Raw genomic sequence first — 12879 nt, forward strand, 5'->3', positions numbered from 1 at the left:
CCTTCTTTGCGAAGTACTCTTCCCTTCTTTCTTGTTTATGCTCTAACATGGCTGCTCGAGTCTCTCAGGTGAGTTCTCTTCTTGCAAACTTCCTTTGCCCCGTCGATAGTCTATTAGGTTTCCTCTTCGTTGTCACCTTACGTAATGGCTCGTAACCTTGCCTTCTTGGTTTTCAGTGCCTCCCACAGCTTCTGATCACCTCAAGAATTCACTAGCGATTCTCCCTTTTGGTGTCTTCCTCGTCGTTCATCTCTTTATTTCTCTATTCATGTACCACCCTACATACACTATGCTCTCTACCATGCTACCAAACTGTTGCTTCGACCCCCCTCTAGATCTACTTATGATGGCTAAGATCTTCTGAGTTTTATTCATTGTCAAGTTTATGCTTTGATAGCCACTTTACGGCACGTACGTGATCTCATGGCTTCTAACATAGGTCTCCATTCGTGGCTCTTACTGCATAGGTGTATTTCACCTTACTTCGAACTTCACATAGGCAATGTGGGCTTCCTCAGGTAGCACAATTGGCAGCTATGTATGTATTCTCTCTGGTTACATGAGCAACTTGGTGTGGATTCTACTTGTTTTGGTTTGCGCCCATCTTTGCCAATTCTCTTACTAATGTCTGTTGCGATGCGACCAACCAGTTAGACTATCCTAACATATTTTCGTGAGGAGAGTTAGTGCTCGACACATCTGCTAGCTCTTTACGTACTTTCGTGAACATTATTCCTAGTTAGGATTTACATTTTTTCTATGGTGATATAGTTAATGGTTGTCTTATCTCTAGTTGTTGGCTAGAAGTCTATAATTGTTTGATGATCACCCAATTATCCATTAAATGATACTCACTTCCCAGCTATATAGATGTTGCAAGTGCTTATTAAGATTTTTTTAGTCATTTATATTTGGCCTAGCGTAAGCATGTTTTTAACATTAATTATTTGTGACAACAATAACAAGTGTGTGGGGGATGCTTGGATACCTGTCACCCACACAATAATCAATTTGTTCTAACAATGGTTGTTGTTTGGTTGGCTGACAAGTATAGTTCCTCACTCCTCAGATTATTGGTGTTAAGGACGTGGATGCTCGGGCTTCTATTGTAACCTTGGTCTTTTTGTATCTATAATTATTTATCTTTTAATTAATATATTTAAGCAAGTTACTTAAATTCTTTCATATGAATTATTATTTTGGCAATTATATTCTGAATTGATTGTATGGTTCATATTATGATGGAATATTTGAATCTAAACACACACATTGGTCTTCCAACTAGCCCTTGGTGGGCTAGTACCATACAATCAATTTCAGTAAAGTAAATGAATTTTGTTCTTAAAGATCTTGTTGTGGATGGATGTAGGTAAGTGGTATCATTTGCATTTACTATACACTTTGGGCAAATATAATACTCTTTGGTATCTTACAACCTTTACAAGATTGTGTCATTAGATTCTATATGAGCCCGTTTGTCATGTTTTATTGTGTCTTTTCTACAATGATTAAGAATGATTTGTCAATTTATGTAGAAGTAAAAGATGAGCGTGTCGATAATCTTTTGCGTGTGTATGCACACAAACACTCATGCACATGCATGCACGCACATGTCCACATGCCCACACACACACACACACACATGTATGCACGCACACACACACAATGTTCCCATAAGTAAGGTTAACCATGGAAACTTTAAACCTTACTCTCTTTCAATAGGGGAGCATACTAGGAAATATCCTAACACTAGTGTGATTTGGAAGTGTATAAGGTTATCCTAAAGGCTTCCTAGGTTTCCCAATCCCTTCGCCATGGGCAATCTATGAATACATGTACCAGCAAGTTGTGAACTAGTTTTATGGATGGCATGTGTCGGGCCTTGTGCTTTTGAGTATAAGAGAGCATTGTTAAGTGGTACAGTGGGTAAACTTTCATCTTGTCTTAGCATGGAAACGGCTTCCAAAGAAGGCAAAGCTCTTATAATCTTGAAATATTTTTTGAGGAGTCTAACCTTCAAATTAGTTTATGTTATGTTGTCATCTTTATCATTGTTATATGTTACAGGCAAGCTCTACACCCCTTTTACCACCTTGTTGATAAAAAAAAGTTGGATTAGGAATCTCACAATATTTATACTATTTACATCTCTAATGCTTTAAGTCATATCTTATCATGTGTTATACTATCAACTTAGTTACAAAATATTAAATACTATCCCATGAGATAGCAATAAGACCTTATGAATACTAAGCTCATTAAATCATTTTGGCGCATGACATGACAAATGGCTTCAATTTAAATCTTCATTATTGCATTATAGGAATGAATTCCATGAGCCACATTCTTGTTTTGCATTGAGAGAATAGTGGTAGACATTGCCCTTGAGTGGAGATCCCATTCAATGCAAATAGTCTTAGATATTGCTTTCAAAAATGACTCAAGTTAGTTGAAAATTTTCCATGGCCCACCATGCCTTGCAATGTAAATGTTTGGAGCACCAACATTATGGTTCTCAAGAAAGAAAGTAAATGTGATGCATTCATTGGGTGGCCTAATGTGACTCTCTCTCTCTCTCTGTGACTAACTACGAGGGCTTATCTCTTGGGGTAAGGTTATTAGTAGGGGAAAGGTGGTAGTAGGGGAAAGGTGGCAACACCATTATGGCCCGAGTTGAGGTAGTACTAAAGAAAGGCAACCTTTAAGGCTCACACAAAATTAAACACTACCTTCTTGCTAACATGGTTAGCTTGACCAAAAACAAAGGAAAACCGACCCTTTATTGAGATTAGCCAAAAGTCGTATAATGATTTTCTTTCAAAAGAAACAATTGAAATCAAGGGAGAGGACATGGTGGGCAACTATCTCATATTCATCTTGAGACCTCATCTTTGTTGAGAATGTTGGGGTGAGCCAAGCATGGAGGGGTTGTTAGGTGGGATTGGAAAATGAGATGGGGCGGTGAGTGAAGTGCACTCCATGGGAGGAGGGGGAGTTGAATTTGAGCATATGATGGAAATGAAGCTTGGGCTAAAGTGAAAGGAAGGGATGCTACTGTACTAATATGGACATATTAAGTCTACTTTCTTTTGCTATCAATAACTTTCAATTTAAAACTCCAACGAGCAGGATACCAAAGGCAACATTTTTTTATGTGTTGGTATAAAATTCCTATGCCAAAAACCCATTTCACATTAGATTTGATGAGTTGAAATTGATGTTAGTTAAAGAGACTAATCGAATTCATTGGTGTGGGGGGATACCAAGAGCTTGTTCACGCAGAAAGCCAAAGTTGCAAATCACTCATGTTGGATTTTGAAGCTTCATGCCAATTAGGAAAGTTTGGAGGGGTCCCTAGGGGGTAGCTCGTGGGGCAACTGGCCCATGCACCGTTTATAGCTAGTTGCTTGGCACGTGCAAGGCTTCATGTTAGCATTCCACCACTCATTCCTCATTGCATGCTCACTTCATTCCACCACTCATTCCTCAATGCATGTTAGCATTCCACCACTCGCATGCTCTTGCTCCTTGCTTCGTCGGCATTGCTCCCTGCTCTGCTGGCAACGGGTGGCCCTCCTTTAAAACCAAGTTGTGTGAGAAGCACGATTTTGGAAAATCGAAGGCTCGGTAGCAGCAACCAGGTGGCAAACGAGGCACGATTTTCGAAAAGTTGAGGGGCTCGGTAGCAACAACCAAGTGGCAAACGAGGCACGATTTTCGAAAAGCGGAGGGGCTCGGTAGCAAGTGGCAAACGAGGCACGATTTCTGAAAAGCGGAGGGGCTCAGTAGCAGCAACTTCTTGCCCTCTGGTTGGTTGCTTTGTGGGCTTTGATGAGAAAGTTGACATATTCTCGAGGACTTTGAATGTCCACTCAAAGCCAACCAAGAGGAAGCTTTTGTGAAATTCTCCCAGTGTGTGGAGGTAAAGAGCAGTTTTCTTTCCTTATTTCATATTGACTGACCTTTTTTTTTTCTCTTTGCTTTCCTTTGTTATTTTTTCTTCCCCTGCTGCTTCTTCATCGCCATAGCCATTGCCTCATCCGATCTTCTCTCCATATCCTCCCTTCCTTCATCCCTTTCCCCTCCCTCAGATTGAATTTCTTCCAGCATCTGACCATGGGACGGCTCCGAGCGATCCGAGCTTCCGTTGACGGATGGGGACTTCGAGGCTTTCCCTAACGGAATCTCTGCACCTCGCATTATTCTACCATGGATGAATTGGCTGCGCGCTGTAAGGTACCTGCTTCCAACCATTTCAAAGACTCGCGCGGATTGAACATCCTTGGGGGCTCTCTTGCCCGAGAGCTGTGCTCGAGATAACTTAGCCGCCGCAATGCTCATCACTTGAATTTGCTGGACCTCCCGTCTGCTCTTATATCGTCTGCATCCTTCAGCTTGATGTTCCGAAATCGCCTTAGTTTGGCACACCACCAAGTTCACAGGGCGCAGGAGAATACACTACAGGCTACATACTCGAGGAACAAAAACGGAACGGGCTTGTATACGTGTTTGTCCCCGATAGCCGTCCTACTCTCCAGATCGGTCCGCTATACAATTTCAGCTGCTTTGTTTGCATACTGGCAGCAGACTTTATAGATGGCATTCATATTTTGTCCTAGGGTACTGCAAATGCGAATGAAATGTCCAGTGTCTCTTTCATTTGTTGAGCGTCACTCAGGTGACCGTGTGAAGCTAGAACTCTTTCCTTCAGACTGACGTTTCATTATTATCGTTATTTAAATGGTGCAGCAACAGCTGGAAACATTCCGTATCAAAGAGTTAAAGGACGTTCTTTCTCGTGTCGGTGCAGCAAAACAGGGCAAAAAGCAGGTTTGCTTGCCATTATTAGACATTTCAAGCTGTTTATCCAGGTTTCGGTTTCAATTGTGCATGAGTGCTGTACTGATCCTCTTGGATGCGAAAGATCCTGCCGGAAGAAAGTCCTAAGACTTGAACGATTATATGGCGTGTGGATAATTTGAATCGACCTCTTCTTTGTTTCAATGATATTGGCACTGTTGGCACGGCAGGTTCTTCTGGACAAAATAATGGCAATTATTTTGTCTTCAGAAAGGCTACAACTTCTGAAAGGTATGTGTTACTTTCAACAATATTGCCCTGGAGGTAGCTGTGCCAAAAAAAAAGTGTTGCAATGAACCAGTACGTCTTGTGGATTGGCTGGGGTTGGCTCAGTTCTCTAGCTTTTTATCACATGTCTGGACTTGTAGGCAGTTCTCATGCTGTGAATCGTCAATTGCATGCTTGCTTGCCTTAGAAATTTGTGCAAGTATGGTCATGCTTGCCTTTCTCTTTGTGATCCTTTCCTGACCGTCTATAGATGGCCTTTTTGCAGGTTTGAAGCCTGAAAGCTTCTCAAATAGACACATGATGAGCCGTGAGGAAGTAGCCAAAGTGATCGATGATATCTACAGGTGTAATTGTCAAGCTTATGTTTGCTCTCTGCATTCCAAATGCAAGTTTTTCCATGGCGTGCCATCTCTTTTTTTTGAGAGCAGACGTCTCGTACACAATTTCTGCACCCCACTCTGTGCAATTCGATTCCACCTTAGCTCCTCGATTGCTCGTCAGCTCCCAAAGCATAATAGCATGTGATTCCTCTGTTGAGATATCATAAAGGTGTTTTTGTCTGCCATCATAATTATCAGTTACGTAGATAAGTGGTTGAGATTTTGTGTATTCAAAACATCCCAAAGATCGTATATGTGTACTTTTTTGGCATTCGTGTAATGTTTTTACTTTGAATACACAGGTCTTGGTGGTATTAGAGCTCCTTTTCCAGTGTGTTGCAGGTGTTTACACCTTGCAAAGAGAGGAGTCCTCCATAGCTGAGGATGCTTTTCATAGAGCTCCTTTTCCAGTGCGTTGCAGGTGTTAATACTTTGTAAGGAGGGGAGTTCTCCATAGCTGGGGATGCTTTTCATGGAGACAATCCTGGGATGTCCAAGGAGCCTTATGGATGGAGTTCACCCAGAAGTTTACAATTTCTGTGACAATGAACATGAGAGATCGATTTCATGGGCCATGGCTCTTTATCACTTAAATAGGTTGGTTAGTGATATGAAGAAGAATGAGAAGCAAGGGGATTGCAGAATAATGACTCACAGGAGAATTTGGTGGCTTTATCAGTTTCACAGAGCAAGAACAGTACTACACAAAAGACAGCTATCATTGCCACAGGGCAAGCTGTGCAAAGAGGTATTGTCTATTGGTTTAGATGACGGAGGAAGCATCAGCTCTAGGAGCTGTTCTTATTCCAGTCATCACAAGGGAGATAGAATATAAGCAAAAGGGGTCAAGTTCGCTACAGGTGGCTTTGGAATATCATAGCTTCTCTGGTGATATAGGCAGGGATGAGTTTCTAGAGGTTCCTTATTTAGAACAATCTATGTCCAGTCATTTATAAATGTTTTGATATTGTAGATAGTTGTCGGTCTGGTTCTACATCTCATATAATGCTCAATATCTTTAAAAAATAGTCCTATGCGTGATGGAGTTTATGGTTTTCAATCTTATGAGTGACTATTATGAGATTGAAACTGCACTTTGTTATGTTTTTAGAGGATGAGTTTGGGCACGTTCCTGGATTCATCTAGATATATATGGCTCCTTTATTCTGTATCATTTGAAAGCTGTTGGGAAGTGTTATCCTATCATGCGTAGCAATGAGGCAAATTGATAGCGCTGAGCCAAATTTTGATTACTTAAAATGAATTTGCAAGAAATGTTGCTTTGTATATAGAAGTTTCCAACAAGCCGCCTTAGAGCCGTTTCCTTTTAACTTGAAGGGATATTTTGAATGTCTCTACATAGTGAAGAGGTGTGCTGCTTGCTCAATAGCCATGTGTGTCACGCCTGTCACATACATACAATTATTATTGTACAGCAGCAACAGCAGAGGCAAACGTGCCACGCCGGCAGTGCCATCATATGCAGCAGCATGGAGGCTGCAATTGCAGCCAAATCAGCATTATCAAGGCCATGAAGTTTGTGGCAGCATATGACAAGACAGGACAAAAGGCCGCTTTGATCTTGTGTCAAAACTGGACTTTTGACAGTTGATTGATGTGGTTCATACCTATCGTGACTACCAAATCAGGGACCACTTGGTTGATGAGGATGACGTGGAGGAGCAGGTTGTAGCCAGTGCTGTGTTTGTATTAGATGGAGCAGACTTGTACTTCAGTCCATTGGCATAACAAACAGAGAAATATGGTGCAGTTGCAACCCAATACTGTGCTTCCATGAAGGCATTGTCACAATCATTTTCTATACCAGTCCAGTCAGTACAATCAAGAACGAACTGAAAACCACTTTAGAGTATCGAATCGCAATTCACAAGAGCATGCTCTTGAGCAAATCACAATTCCAGCCTTTCTAATAGGCTACTAGATCAAATCGCAATTCGCTAGAGCATGCTCTTGAGCAAATCGCAATTGATTTGGAGGATGCCAAGTCACTTGTCAGGTCCACTGGTGCATTTTGCTACTCCTATACCTCTACTACAGCACCTCGGTATAGATTGGAGCTGGTTTGTTGAAGCGCTTCAAAAATTTCGAGCTATATCATTGCATTTGGTGCCTTTTCCAGCTACCTTCTTGAGGATTTCGGACCTACTCCAGCACCTTGAGCACTCATCTTGCCCACAAGTGCTGTTTTATTGGTTCATTCTTGCATTTCAGGGTATCTACTTGCTGGTATTTGACTTGGGTTCACTCAGTTCTCTATTTCGAGGAGTATTCTTGCTGCTTTTCCATAAGGGTTTGCATTTTGGAACCTCCGAGGTCGGACACCTTTATTCATGCCTTTGTTGAGTAGCTGATTCATTTCAGAGCCCTAGACAAGCTCCTTTATTGGCTGGTTATCTATTTCAGCTTGCTTCCTTTGCTACCTCAGTTTGACACTATGGAACCTCGTCCTTGTGGTGAAGGCTCATCAGCACCACTTTCAGCTACGGATGAGCAGCATGACAAAGTGCTGGTGTTTATTGGTGTGAGGTTGCTCAACAAATTGCTTCATCAACATGATCTCACTACTTTATCGAAGGAGACCTTGGACAAGCTCAAGAATATTTATGCTACATCTACTAGACCTGAGCAAGAAGCTTCATCTGCTATGTTGCATGATCTATTTCTCTCTGAGGTGGTAGATGATGCTTAGCTCTATGTGTTTATGTTGAGTCAAATAAGGGTTCTCATCCTTAAGTTGTCCCTATGTATTTGGTGTCAATAAGAGGTTCTCTGCCTTGGGTTGTCCCCCAAAAATGAATGTATTGTCTTTTACTTTGGTTTGATGGTATTGACCACCTAGTTCAGAGTAAGGGGGGGCTGACGAGTGATGGTTTGCCCTTGCCGGTCGCAAGCTAACTGAGAAGTCACTATCACATGGGAGGTGTTGGATAGATGGACTTGCTCTTTGCAGTATTGCGGTGGAGGGGGGATCGGTCTACTCCTTGCGTGTTGGGTCTCACACTCTTTGGTCTGAAGGGGGGTGTTGGAGATATCATAACCAAAGAGTGTGTTGATGTGATGTGTTGGTGTGTAGTACTACTAGGAGATCTAGTACTAGTGATTGTGTGAATCCCAAATGCACTTGGTGCAAGTGTGTAGCCTATAAGGCTTGTACTTCACTTGTCTCATTTAGTGATGATGAATGAATGAAAGCCTTCATGGATTCTACATTTGTCTATCATTTCTTCACTCCCTAGCTCTCTCTCTCTCTCTCACACACACCCCCCATGTTTCTAACAAGTATCACACGACGGATTGTGTTCCATACTTGTGTGCCCAGACTTCCCGTGTCTACCTAGTTGCTGATTTTCTGCTTTAGAGTAATGCCATATAACTTGTCCATTAGGCTGCTCACCATGATTGTGTGGTAGTTATTTGCCATTTTGGTGTCCGCCCCTTGTCGATTGGTACAATTCTGCTGAGTTGCCATTTCGAGGGAAACCCTTCTTTAGGGCCATATTCAAAAGCTTGGTGTGCATTTTCATTGTCTTCTTTGCCCCCATGTGAGCATCTCTGCTACCAGCCCTTGTGTGTCTCGAGCCTTCCCATTTGCTAGCTTTTTCAGCCTTTCCTTGCGTCTTCTTTCGTTAATGATTTTGTTTTTCTGCTTTGATGGAAAAATCATGGTGTACTCTCTCATCTCCCTCTCTTTCGTAGAGATCTTCGACGAAGTGTATCATGTCTTCCCATGTTGCCTGCCTCTCTCGGGCTTTGTGGCCATGCAAGTTTCTATATAGGTTTGAAGTGCCTAGCTCTAATAGTTGTCACCAATCATCTCGTACGTTTTCACTTTTGAATGTCCCGTTGGATTCTCATCTCTCTCTTGGTGATACTAATTATGTTCTCAGTCCTATTGATTGAGCAACTTTTGGCTGTCTTTTACCTCTACAAAAGAATCTAGATTTGTACGCTCTAGGGACCGCTTGTGAATGACAGACATTAACATGGCAAAACTGTTGTTTGCATACCTCACTTTAGTGCACTCACTTGTACACAATGAGCATGCACCAAGAATGCATTTTTGCTATTTTATTATGCACCCTTGACTCTTCCTCCTTGGGCTGGTCCTCCGTGTTCTAATTGTCTACATCCCCCTTGATGTCTCTTGCATAGTGTCGAAGCTTGTCACAATAAAAGCATGTTGCCTTTTTCTTATTGTTTCCACCTTCTGAAGAGTCTCTATCTTAAATGAGAATTGTAGAAAAGGGATAGGCACAGATTTGGAGAAAGGGGATAGAGGAGCAGAAGGGAGAGAGAGATAGGGGAAAAGGGGGAAGAGGAGGTGCAGGAGTGAGAGAATGAGGTAGAAGAGAGAAAGAGAGACAGAGAGAGTGTAGGGAAGAGATAGAGAGTGAGAGAGAGTAGGGTGCAGGTAGCAGGAAGGAAGTGGAAGAGTAGATTGGATTAGATGTCACATAAAAAAGTACATAGTAGGGGGTGGATGGGGACGCATATAGTCCCTCCACATTTTCCACCTAAAGGGCCTCAAAAGGGCCTTTAACTTGGCCCTTTTTCCCCTTCATTACAGCCGTCCCTTCCCATAGAATTTCGCCCTCAAAATTTCACAGCACGGCTGTCCAAAAAGTGCAGCAAACAGCAACTACTAATCAATATGGTAGGAGATAGGGGTGGTCTTGGACAATGCTTTCTGCATAAATTGTTTGCTGTGCATCCCAATAGATCTCCTCCTTGTCCACATGAGCATTTCCATGTGCATCCTCTTGCGCAAGATAAGGCATAGCAACCTCATGCTCCACATGAAAGAGTTTAGGCCAATGGCCTCGCATGCTACATGTGGGCTGAGTGTCATTGGATTATATACCATGCATATTATGTTCATTAGCACCACCGGGATCAAAGGGGAAATCAGCCCCCTTTGTGGCTCCAACATCTGGAGTTTCTTCCACGACTTGTGCACCCTCTGAATCATCATGAGTGGCATCCAAAGTCTCAGAAGCATCCATTAAATCCTCATCATCTGATATCTCAATAATCATGCTGAGTTTTGCAGTACCACTGCTACACATTTTGCAAACTTCTTGATGCTCAAGAGTCCACTTCTCACCACACTTAAAGCATAAGTTTGCCCACTTTTTGCTGTCCATAATAGCCCGGGTGTGTTGTTTCTGATTTTTAATTTCCAACACTTGGCTTAGCTCTTGGCTTAGCATCAAATGACCTGTATGGCTTAGCATCAAATGACCTGTATGGCTTAGCATATGGCATCTTGCTGCCTGTAACAGTGGGAAACCTCGGAAATGATGCTGCTGCTGATTTTCTTTCATGCCAATCAGTCACCTTAGGCTTCTTCTCAGCCTCATTTGCATTCCCATATGCGCTGCCCGCTGTCATCTTATACTTGCTGGTGTATTTGGGCTCAAATACCACTGCCCATTGGGCGGCACGCTCAATTGTTTGAGGGTTATGTGCCTTCACAAAGCCAAGCGAGAGAAGGACTCAATCCCTGGATGAAACGCAGCAATACATCCTGTAGAAACAAGGAAAGTCTCCAAAAACGTCGCAAGTACAGTTTGTGATAATGCATAGAATTCAGCCAGATATTGCTCCAGTATGAGTGGGAATACAAATGTGGTGATCATCAACTCCTTGAACTCTTTCCATGTGGCTGGCCTCTGAGGCGAGTCCCTCATATAACGCCACCAAGTATGTGCATAGTCTTGCATGTGCATACTTGCAAAGATTATGCGATCCTCATCCTGCTTTGGGTAGAAGTGGAAATAATCTTCCAACTTCGTAAGCCACTCCTCCAGCTCATTAGGTGTGCGAGTGTCCCCTTTGACCTTATGCACTTTGAGTTTGTCCTTGATATCCTTGGCTGCATAATTCTTGTGTGTATAACCTCCAGAAGTGCGGGCATCATCACGCTTGAGGTTCACATAATCGGAGAAGGACATCTCAAGTGAGATGGCCTCAAATAGGGCCTTATATGAATGCAAAGAATCTGCCAGCATGTCATCAAAAGTGGCTTGGTGCCCTCCACTAACCCCCTGCTGCGTAGTAGCTGCTGCCATCTCATGCACTTGCTGCGTTTGGCTATATGTGCTCGCTGGTGGAGTGATATGTGCATGAACCCCTGGCTGGGTCTCTGCCAAATGCATCTCTCCGAAATGATGGCATACCAAAGGGTTGAGAAGAGGATTGACCTCTCAGCATGAGCAACTGCCTTCCACACTGGGTGCATCCACTGGTGGTACAAAGATTCCTACAACTCAGCCTCTCTCTTCTGCATCTCGCGAAGCACTGGCAATGCAGACACAGTTTTTGGATACCCTTGCTTCTATGCTCCAGGGTGCCATCTGCTAGATCGGACAGGAGTTCAGCCAGCAGCTTACCACGGCCATGGCTATGTAGGATATAGCTCTTGCCCAGATGGGACAGCAGCTCGAACAGTAGATTGGTCAGGCTATGCAAGACAAGGGCAAGCAGCCCGCACCCCAATAAGGGGACCACTCAGACACTCAGGATGTTTTGTCTGCTCCACGCAGGGGTTTTATGGCAGATGCCCGCCGTGCCCATGAGCATTAGTCCTTTGGACCGTTGCATGTACCTGAGCATGGGGATTATCTAGACTTAAATGATGCATTTGCTGTGCCACAAACCTTCTTGCAAGATCTTAGGCCATCTTTTGGCTCAGCTTTCTACATCTATGCAGGCTGAGCCGTCTCTCTTGGGCCGACCCATTGGTGTACATCCGGTTAGTGCTCCTTTCACCGCACCACCAAGTATGCCTGGAGCTGGATTTGGTTTATATGGCAGCCCACACCCCTGGGAGAAGAGAGAGCTTGTAGATTGTAGAAGTTTTCATGCTACAAAAGCAAGACAACTGTACATGAATATGTAGATGCAGGATAAATTCTATAGAATTCTGGAAGTGGCTTGTTTGCTAATGTGTCACAAAGATATCTGCTCATCTGGAATATTTACAACGTGTACTACCATGTCATGCTCTCATTATGCTGACATGGCAGAAATATGGGCATCAGCTGAAAGCTCTCTGAATAAGCTTGCCCAATGATATATGCCACTCCTCACAATGATAAATATAATGTGGTAAATATGCAATAAAATACAAGGTGGACATAGTGATAGTACATAATGTCCATTATTAGCTGTAACACGACCTATTTCTTTCTTGCTGAGGGTGCTTTTGTGCAACCTTTATGCTGTTTCTACCAGCTATAGCCTCCAATGGTTCCCCTACTTGCATGGTATGGCTTCAGAAAATCCAATTGTGATTTTGTCAAATGGAAAAGCCTTGCCAATAGGTGAGGAGTTAAAATGAATTTGTGTCAAATCTGTACCCATCTTAACGATCAAACGCACAATCTGT

At 42.9% G+C, this 12879-nt stretch overlaps 1 protein-coding gene across 5 annotated transcripts in view; it reads left to right on the top strand.

Annotated features, from left to right (window-relative positions):
• Positions 1 to 3907: 3907 nt before the first annotated feature.
• LOC147884356 (E3 SUMO-protein ligase SIZ1-like) overlaps positions 3908 to 12879 on the top strand; it is a 47916-nt gene continuing 38944 nt past the window's right edge. For 4 of the 5 annotated variants that reach the window (XM_087399148.1, XM_087399149.1, XM_087399146.1 and 1 more), the window contains exon 1: positions 5358 to 5432. In XM_087399148.1, the coding sequence (XP_087255274.1) occupies positions 5386 to 5432 (47 nt within the window). In that variant the 5' untranslated portion in view covers positions 5358 to 5385. Of the gene's footprint in view, positions 4237 to 4749; positions 4831 to 5030; positions 5092 to 5353; positions 5433 to 5992; positions 6008 to 12879 lie in introns of those variants that run through there. The other variant, XM_087399150.1, reaches the window with a different exon arrangement.

Source organism: Dipteris shenzhenensis, chromosome 27 (assembly GCF_047967505.1).
Source record: "Dipteris shenzhenensis isolate YYH24624 ecotype China chromosome 27, Dip_SZ_1.0, whole genome shotgun sequence".
NCBI lineage: Eukaryota > Viridiplantae > Streptophyta > Polypodiopsida > Gleicheniales > Dipteridaceae > Dipteris > Dipteris shenzhenensis.